At 43.2% G+C, this 10,276-nt stretch overlaps 1 protein-coding gene across 1 annotated transcript; it reads left to right on the top strand.

The window, feature by feature from the left end:
* Positions 1-827: 827 nt before the first annotated feature.
* On the top strand, positions 828-1,969 carry LOC125234884 (vegetative cell wall protein gp1-like). Its single transcript, XM_048141304.1, has 2 exons — positions 828-1,010; positions 1,076-1,969. Exons 1-2 carry the CDS (start codon positions 828-830, stop codon positions 1,967-1,969), a joined length of 1,077 nt encoding a protein of 358 aa, XP_047997261.1.
* Positions 1,970-10,276: the final 8,307 nt, after the last annotated feature.

Genomic DNA, 10,276 nt, shown 5'->3' with positions numbered 1-10,276 from the left:
TTACATTATGTATTTTTCCTGCGATTCCTGCATTTTTTGTAACTCTTAAATAATATTATCCTAAACTAGAACTTCTTATTGACCTACAAGAAAAAAATCATACATATAAGACATACCTTTCTGTCGATAGATATGTTTTTAAAACACCTAAAATTCGAATAAAAGACACTGTGCTAACGCGAGCCCGCTCAGCCACCGACACTCTTGTCGCTCGGACGCACCACTTCTCCTGCTCCTGACGATCCTGCGCGATTTTCTTTGAAAATCTTCGCCGGATTGACCCCGGCTCGCGCCGGAGGGGACAGCCTGCAGACAGCTGAAGCCGTCGCCGATCGCCCCGGCTCTGGACCTTAATCTGGGCAACCGGATAGAGGTCTAGATGCTAGGCGCTGAGAGGCGATGAAGCGTCGCGACTGTGTCACCGCCCACATCCGAAGCCCGACTGCGCACGAATGACCCGACGCGCGCCGAGGTGCCCCCCCGCCCCCTCGGGCAGGGTGGGTACTTCGAAAAACGCGACGGGACATCTACCCGCAGCAGGTACGCCGAACCCGACGACCCCCCCCGACCCGCTGGTTAGGGTGGGTAGTCAGAAACACGAGTTTCTCGGCGTACCCGCAAGAAAACCACCGAGCCACGAACCCGCCGTCGGCCACCCAGCGCCGCGGCCCACCGTCACACCGACCCCGGACGTCTCTACGACCCCGCGGGAAGTCCCTTTCCGGCCGCCCCCGTGCAGTCACCAGGATCGTGATCGTATCCTGGCCGACGGCTCGGGTAAAGCCGGGTCCCCGCCCAGGTCGCCAGTGTCGACTCAGGCAAGGGAAATGATGCTTAGGCTCAAGGGACACTTCCGCGGCGAGGACGTGGAGCTCCGGCCAGAAGACCACGCAGCCCTTCGCAGAGCGGAGGCCAACCCCGAGTCCAGCTTCGCCAAAGCGCTGGAACTGCTGGGAAAGCCACCAACCCCAGCCAAGCAGCCGCCGACGCTTGAGGAGATCCTCCAGAGCGTTGGCCCCCCCCCCCGCGCATCGCGCGCACACCCGCCCTAGCCAACCAGCCCACGTTTTTGGAGGTCCTCCAAAGCGTCGGCCCACCACCGCGCGTCGCACCCGTACGCTACCTCAGCTTTCGGCCGCGACCGCAAGACAACCCCACGCCGCAGCAGACCGCAGGCCCCTCCAAGGGCCCCGCCGACGCACCGGCCAGCCCCACGGCCCCCAACCCGGAGGCTGTGGCCACCACAGACCCCACAGACACCGACCGCGCACCCGCCGTGCCCGCGACAGCGGACCCCGGACCCGCGGCCACACCGACCACACGCCACGCCGCGCCGCAGCCGACCGAGGACCCTTCCAAGGGCCCCACCGCAGCTCCGGCCAGCCCCGTGGCCCCCAACCCGGGGGCCGCGCCCGCCGACCAGCACATCGTCGCGCCAATCACCAAGGCCCCAGCGCGGGCCCCGGACCAACGGCCGCGACCCCACGAACCCCGGATGCAAGGCTGCCGTACAAAAAATACAGCAGCACGCCAAAAGCGTACCAAAAAGAGCGGTGGTACACGGCAGCCTTGCAAAGACAAAGGGGAGGGTAGAAGAGGAACCTGCTTTCTCAACTACCCACCCCGAGTCGCTGCAACAAAAACACCACCGCGCCTGACTTCCCGCCGGCAGAGCACCGCGCCGCTCCACGCACGCCCACCAGACAACACCAGTCGTCGACTGTCGGCCCGCGGAGCCGACAAACCGGGGCGACGAAGTTGGAGATTCGTCGCCTCAAAACAACGACCCACGCAGCAGCCCAAAGGACACCCGCACCCGCCCCCGCCGACTCCAAGGAGAAGACGGGCCTGGGCGCCGAGATTGGAGACTCGTCGCCCGCCAACGAACCACGCACGCCCACCGGACCCGGTAGCACGCCAGGGAGGACGCCGAGAAGGAGCACTCGCCGCCCCCCCGCAACACTGCTGACAGGCCACCGCCAGTCAGCCACAGATGGCAACCAAAGACACGCCCGTAGTCACGGGCGGCGAAAATATACCGCCAAAAATCTTTTGGATAAGATGGAAAGGCCAAGATCTTCCCCCCAGGAGGGGGTCGACCAGACATCACGAGAGCCCGCTCAGTCTGCGCCGAGCGCTCGAAGACAACGGACCTGCGTTTGATCGTCCGGCGCACCTAGCTTTCGTAAGCAGCGCGATAGTTCCGAGAAGTGCCGTAAACTGCGACTAAACAAATCTTGATCCTTTTTACACCTTATGCAATTTTAGCATTCGACATGCTTTTCATATGATTTTGGATTTTAAGTTATACGTGAAGTTTGTTGAGAGTTTGAATTATTATTATATTTTGGGACCAGGATGAGGTTCTGGTTCTCATGATGATGGAGTCAGGCAGGAGATGTTCAACAGAACTGCTATTCTACTTATCATAACTCCACCATGTTTGGGCTCATTAGATTTGGGCTGATGAGCACCATCGATCTAGATGAGGTCCAAGGTCTCATGATGGAGTCAAGAGGTGGTCAACAGAACTGCTATTCTCCTCATCATAACCCCATCATGTTTGGGCTCATTAGATTTGGGCTGACGAGCACCATCGAACTAGATGAGGTCCAAGGTTTCATGACGGGGTCAGGAGGTGGCCAACAGAACTGCTATTCTCCTCATCATAACCCCATCATGTTCGGGCTCATTAGATTTGGGCTGACGAGCACCATCGAACTAGATGAGGTCCAAGGTCTCATGATGGAGTCAGGAGGTGGTCAACAGAACTGCTATTCTCCTCATCATAACCCCATCATGTTTGGGCTCATTAGATTTGGGCTGACGAGCACCATCGAACTAGATTAGGTCCAGGGTCTCATGATGGAGTCAGGAGGTGGCCAACAGAACTGCTATTCTCCTCATCATAATCCCATCATGTTCAGGCTCAATAGATTTGGGCTGACGAGCACCATCGAACTAGACGAGGTCCAAGTTCTCATGATGGACTCAGGAGGTGGTCAACAGAACTGCTATTCTCCTCATCATAACCCCATCATGTTTGGGCTCATTATAAATATGTGGAAGGTCGTTAATAATAATAAATGTTTTATTAGGGTACCCCTACATGTAAAGAGGGGGCAGATATTTTTTTTCATTTCAACCCCAACGTGTGATATATTGTTAGATAGGTATTTAAAAATGAATTAGGTTTTACTAAGATCGATTTTTGATAATTTTCATATTTTCGGAAATAATCGCTATAACTTTTGAACCATATGTTTAAAAATATGAAAAAAATCACAAAAGTAGAACTTTACAAAGACTTTCTTTGAAAATTTGTTTTGAACTTTATAGGTTAGTTTTTGAGAAAAATACGGAAAACTACGGAACCCTACACTGAGCGTGGCCCGACACGCTTTTGGCCGGTTTTTATTTTATTTTAATACTTTTCTGTGCTATTCATACATAGCCACCCTAGGGGATTCAGTATTGACAGCTTCTTTTTTTTCTTTCTGCATATATTTGTTTCCGCTTTTAAGTTTATTGTAAATAAGACTGCTTGCACTTACATTGAGATTATAATTACATAATGCTATTAAATTAAATCTAATGAAGCGTTGTTTTATTTCCTAAATCTCAAAACCCTTTAAATCGAATATGTATAGTAATGAGCAAAAATTTTACCGCAGGCTTTCCAAACCGACGATGCTTGATCAGCTACTTTTAGAACGAACATGTACACCGTGTCCAATAAGTCCGAATACTCACATTTTACCTCAGTTCTAAAGATATAGGGATCACAGGCCATCAAATTCTTATTTAAACTGAAGAGTATATTCCTTTTAATAAAATACAAGCACAAAGTTCATGAAATTTCCGAAGTGTCTAAGAAAAACAAAGAGGTAAAGTGCCAACAAAATACTTGCTCGGCACGCAGGTGACGAGTTATTTTTTATAAGCAGAATCTGTATGTGATAAAACAGACGCCACGTGTCCAAAATAAACTATTATGGGTACCGAGGATAGATAACGTTCCGGGCAACTAGAAAAATGTGCCTAGGTTCCAGAGCTCACCATCGGCCCAGGTGTGGGATGCAGTATGTAAGCGAGGTAAACTACCTTCAGTACTTACAGATATTTAAAAGCGTTAAAATCAACGTTTTTTTCTTTAAAACCAAGGTTTTGGAGAAAAAAATGCCTTAAAGTTAAAAAGGATGCTTGGGAATGAGTATCATGTGTCCCAATAAGACGCACCTCCAGCACATTCGGCAAATGGTATTCTAGCGTAGTTTCAGACTAATTTGGCAGTTTTTTATCCGAAACATGAGTGGCCACCCAGGCCTCCAGGTTTAGGCGTATTAGACTACTTTGTATGGTCATACATGCTTTGAAGACTAAATTTTTATAAAATCATAAACCTAGATCATTTCAAAAAGATTATTGAGAGTATTTGGGATGAAATGTGAAGAAAACGGTGCGTGCCGCGTGTGATCCGTTTGAGAAGCGTTTGAGGATGGTAAACAAGTTAATGCTGGAGTTATTCCAAAACATTTGTTGTGAATGTAGTAAATAAGAGTGCCATTCATAAAATATAATAATAATGTAGTAACTATTTGTTCATTTTGTTTTATTGGCTATTTGTGCTGTATTCAAACTTATTGGACACGGTGTACATATTTTGATTTTCACCCTTTAAAATGTTTCTAAGACGCAACGTTTTGCAAATTTGGTCACGTCATGCACAGTTAAACTGTGGAATGAATTGTCGCCAGCGGTATTTCCGGACCAATGCGACCATCAAACCTTCAAGAAAAGAGCGTACATCCATCTTAAAGGCCGGCAACGCACCTCCAACACTTCTGGTGCTTCTGGTGTCCATGGGCGGCAGTGATCGCTTACCATCAGGCAGCCTATCTGCTCGTTTGCCTCCTATCCCATAAAAAAACGTTTAATATTTTTTAAGAAAAAAAAAAACCGCCGCCTTTCGGGTTGTGGTGAAAGCTACTTGCGAATGTTGGATTATGTAGAAATGTGTAGATATTTTTTAAAACTGCTTTTAATGCTTTAATTATTTAATGGCAACACAAATCAATATACGTATAACGCTAAGGTTTGAGAGTTTCTCAATTCCTCATGAATCCGATTATAAGAAATCGAAGCTTGACAAACTTTGACTTGAAAACTCAATAATTATGCTTAACAAACATAACTAAATAAATGTCACTGTTCTGAACTTAAATGCATGCTTTTCTTACAAAAATACCAAAGTCACTATGAGTGTGCCGTTCAGATTTGAGGAGTTCGGTTCTGACCATCATCAGCAGTTCCACTGCACCAAATGTCACTGTTCCGGACGTAAGTGCATGCTGTTCTTATAAAAATACCAAAGTCACTATAAACGTGCCGTTCAGATTTGAAGAGTTTGGTTCTGAGTGTTCTGACCATCATCAGCAGTTCCACTGCACCAAATATCACTGTTCTGGACTGGACGTAAGTGCATGATGTTCTTATAAGAATACCAAAGTCACTATAAGTGTTCCGTTCAGATTTGAGAAGATCGGTTCTGATCTGACCATCATCAGCAGTTCCACTGCACCAAATGTCACTGTTCTGGACGAAAGTGCATGCTGTTCTTATAAAAATACCAAAGTCACTATAAGCGTGCCGTTCAGATTTGAGAAGTTCCGTTCTGGCCATCATCAGCAGTTCCACTGCACCAAATGTCACTGTTCCGTACCTAAATGCATGCTGTTCCTTTAAAAACACAAAAATCACCATACGTATGCCTTTCAGATTCGAGGAGTTCCCTCGATTACTCCAGGATCCCATCATCAGAACTGGGTTCTGAGAAAAATGGGACCAATCTGTATTCATATACATTCAATTTTTTTTTTTTAATCGGTCCAGTAACAACGGAGATATCGAGGAACAAACATAAAAAAATGAAAAAAATAAATAAACATACAGACGAATTGAGAACCTCGCCTCAAATCTCTCAGATTTGAGGCGACGGTTAAAAAGTGACACATCATGAGCAGTTCCAATGCACCAAATGTCACTGTTCTGGACGTAAGTGCATGCTGTTCTTATAAAAATATGAAAGTCAGTATAACTGTGATAATTTCCGAAAATATTAATATTATCAAAAAACGATCTTAGTAAACCCATATTCATTTTTAAATACCTATCCAAAAATATATCACACGTTGGGGTTGGAATGAAAAAAAAAAATCAGCCCCCACTTTACACTTTACACTAATAAAACATGTTTTTCCATTTTTCATTTTTGCACTTTGTTGACGTGATTGATATACATATTGTTACTAAATTTCAGCTGTCTAGTGCTTACGGTTACTGAGATTATCCGCGGACGGACGGACGGACGGACGGATGGACAGACAGACATGGCGAAACTATAAGAGTTCCTAGTTGACTACGGAACCCTAAAAAACAGAAATCACTATTAAACTATTCTCTAATTTCAAGTTCTTAACTAAAATTTTCCTAATAAAAAAAAAACAAATTGATCCCGCTACAAACTTTCACCCCCTTTTTCCCTCTACTAGGGGTGTAAATTTTCATAATCGATTCTTATCTCTTCGAAATTTTGTTAATGCAATCTATACAAATTTCGACTTTCTAGCTTTCGTAGTTTCGGCTCAGCGGTGTTGGTTGTTGAATCAATCAATTAGGAAACCCGAATTTATATATGTACATGTAGACTAATACTATACTTTTACTACATTCATATACCTTATTTACTACTACCATACCATGAATATGAAATTAAATAAAGAGTCTCCATATAAAATTGAAAATTATGTTATTAGCAATTTAATTCAAAACTATCAAGATTATTCGTGTCTGCGTTGAAACGCGCGTTGAGTTGCCGGTGCTCGCGTACCGAGCGCCAACGCCATCTATCGATGGCCGTTTCGTGAAATTGATGAGCGCTCTAAGGAGTAAGGGGTCTTAATGCCCTTACCGGGATTCGAACCTGGGACCGCGGCATAGCAGGCACGCTACGCCAGACCGGTCGTCAAAAAGAATCATGAAGAAGAGTCGTGGAATGTATTGGACCCCGTACGTTTCACGACTCTTTCCGAACAGACTCTAATACGTATCGTTACCGTAGCACCCACAACACAACACAAACCTTCTTGACCTTACCGTGGGACTCAGTACTCAGTCAATCTGCGTAAGATTGTCCTGTAATATGTATTTATATTAATTATCTTTATTTATTTTGCTTCTTAAGTTAGTCTATTTTATAATATGATTATAAAAATAAAATACAAAATCACTTACAAAATATATAAACACATTATAAAAAACCTAACTTAGGGTGCCTCCAGGAGCGGGGCAGGTGGTTAGGGCTGCAGAGAGAGGAACCGTCGGAGTATACGCGCCGTTTCAAAAATCACCCCCTTCTGCATCTGGCCCTTGATCCAGCCACCTAGCGAGTTTTTTTTTTTTTTTTTATTGGTATTCAGGATAACAACAGCCGTAAATATAACTAAGACATACTACTGCTTACGTATAAGAAGGCCAATAACAGTCATCCATTAAATTACATTTTGTAAGAATTAAATTTGACGATTAAATTTGTAAATGTTATATAAACAATCAAAATGTGCAATACACACAAATGCTCCAACGGCTAAAGTACATACAGGTTGTTGATTAAGTATTCTTATAATTACGTAACTTAAGGCTTCAATAGCTATCCACCTACTTAATTCATTAGAATACTAGTATAAATACCCATAAATACTCATAAGTCAGACACTAACAAAACTTACGTCAAGAATTTACAATAGTACCCACCAGACCATGGCCGATAAACAGCATAGCATTCCCCTAGTACCCAGTAAAAGTTACGATGATTTTATTTTATTTTTTGATTTTATTATTCATTTAAGTTTCAGTTTCATTAAAATTTTCGTTTTCACTGAGCAAAATTGCATAAATATCTTTTTTATATCTATGTTTAGACCCTATAAAAGGATCAGAAGAGGAAAATTCGGTGTTATACAAGTGAGGGATCCTAGATAGAACGGAGTTAGAACCATAGTTAGTAGTGTGAAAGGGAACATGAAAGAGAGTTGTGTGTCGGGTTCGCCGCCTTGGGACTCGAAATGAAAGGCTAGATAACAGTTCAGGACAGTCTAAACGATATTAATTTGTTATTATTTATAATTATAGTCAAGTACTAATTAACACTTAACAGTGTCCCCGAGTGTAAAGCAGCTATTAAAGAAATGCATATTTGCATGAAATGGTTATTTTTTGCCCCCATGCCGGGTTGATCTTTTTTTCGTACCGCTATACTCGTAAAGGTGACACAATATTTATTTCAGCTAGACATGACGTCATTACTTAGTTTTTGTAGCGGTAATATTTTTATTTACAAGTAGGTAGATAGTTTGTCGTAGTTTATTCCCTTTTTTAACCCCCGACGCAAAAACGACAGTGTGTTATAAGTTTGACGTATCTGTCTGTCTGTATGTGTGTCTGTCTGTCTGTGGCATCGTAGCTCCCGAACGGATAAACCAAATTAGATTTTTTATTTGTTTGTAAGCTGGGTTAGTCGGGAGTAGTTTTAGCCATGTTTCATGAAAATTGGCCCACTATGTCGGGGTTCTGTTTCAAAATTTTAATTTTATGGTTATTTTAGTTTATATACTTATTTTCATTTATGTGTTATTAATATATAGTGTAGATATATTTTGAAATTACACTATTGGTTAATGTTGAATTAAAGATAAAGTTTAAGGTAATAGAGATTAGGTCGAAACTCCCTTCGGTCGTGCTTTTATTTATCGCCATTCGTTTCGAACTTCCTTCTCCCGCTATTGTATCATACTATTTCGGAACATTGCTATATGCACTACATATGCTGCTGTCATAACTAAAATAGGTACGTACTTACCTACTTCACCCGTTTAATCCCTTTTGCAGTTACCAAAACACATTCAACCACATTTCCCAGTTTTCAAATGCAACATCATAACACCGCGCAACTAAAACGTTGTAAAACGTTTAAAATTCTCTCTCGTTTAATTTACAAAGCGCTAGTAAATATTTATAAAATAATTCTGCATTAGCCCAGCTTAGTGTGCCGCGACAACTTTGGTAATCCTCTTACGTCTATGCTATGTAGAGGGAATTACATAGAGAGGGAAGTACTTTCACAATAAATATTCTGGGACACCTTACACAGATCAACCCAGCCCCACCAGCAGCAAACCCGAAAAACGGGTACTCAGCTCTATAGCGTAGGGCACTTTTCGCTACATACATATATGTTTTCAGACTCAGACTAGCTCAGGACCTGGACAAGTGGCGTACTAGATTAGGCCTTTGCTCAGCAGTGAGCGATAAAGGGCTGATATGATGATCATGAAGTTTGATTTCAATGATACCGGACAATTGTAGCACCGTTCCCAGTTTTCAGATACATTAGGTTGGCGTCTCGTTAAGTTTTAGAATAAAATAAATGTAACACGTGCACATATACGTGTGTGGAATTGTACTTCTCATATTTCTTAGAGCCACCTAATATTCTGATTATATTAACTCCAGTACACAAAGATTGTCTGGAAGAGATCGCTCTTAAGCGATATGACCGCCTGTTGTTACCTCTGTTTAATTTGTTTTTGTTTCTTGTGCATTGCTTGTAAACCATGTGAGGTGTGTAATAAAGAGTATTGTATTGTATTCTATTGTAACACTATGTTCGAGTGAATTTGTTCAGATAATAATTCCAAAATCGTCCGCTTGACGCGCTGTTCAAAATCCCATACACAATGTGGCTTACCGAAACGCTTTCGGATGAAATAAATACATTAGAGGTACAGAGAGTTATCCAGTCTGTTTTGTTACTCGTTGAAGTCTTTGATGTTACTTCCATATTATAATGCTCGTGTAGACCTTAGTCTGGGCTTACTGTCAATGCTTTCGGTAGTGCCATGCTAATGAGAAGAATGTTAGAAAACTATGCACAAACTGAGATAAATAAATAAATAAAATATTAGGGGACACCTTACGGCTCAGCCACGACATTGGTCTAAGCGCGACAGCGGCGAGCGGCGGCCATACATTAAAGCGAGACACAGCGATGGGACTTTTCATTCGCACGTATGGCTGCCGCTCGCCGCTGCCGCAGATTACACAGATCAACTTAGCCCCAAACTAAGCAAAGCTTGTACTATGGGTACTTATAGGCGACGATATACACACTTATATAGATAAATACATACTTATATACATAGAAAACATCCATGACTCA

Source organism: Leguminivora glycinivorella, chromosome 16 (genome assembly GCF_023078275.1).
Source record: "Leguminivora glycinivorella isolate SPB_JAAS2020 chromosome 16, LegGlyc_1.1, whole genome shotgun sequence".
Lineage (NCBI taxonomy): Eukaryota > Metazoa > Arthropoda > Insecta > Lepidoptera > Tortricidae > Leguminivora > Leguminivora glycinivorella.
This window is presented reverse-complemented; position numbering and strand designations above follow the sequence as displayed.

What these genes read in the sequence shown, in the direction of transcription:
- LOC125234884 (XM_048141304.1), top strand. Translation starts at nt 828, where the DNA reads ATGATGCTTAGGCTCAAGGGACACTTCCGCGGCGAGGACGTGGAGCTC. An exon ending in TTGAGGAGATCCTCCAGAGC is followed by an intron (nt 1,011 to 1,075) that starts GTTGGCCCCCCC and finishes ACGTTTTTGGAG; the next exon opens with GTCCTCCAAAGCGTCGGCCC.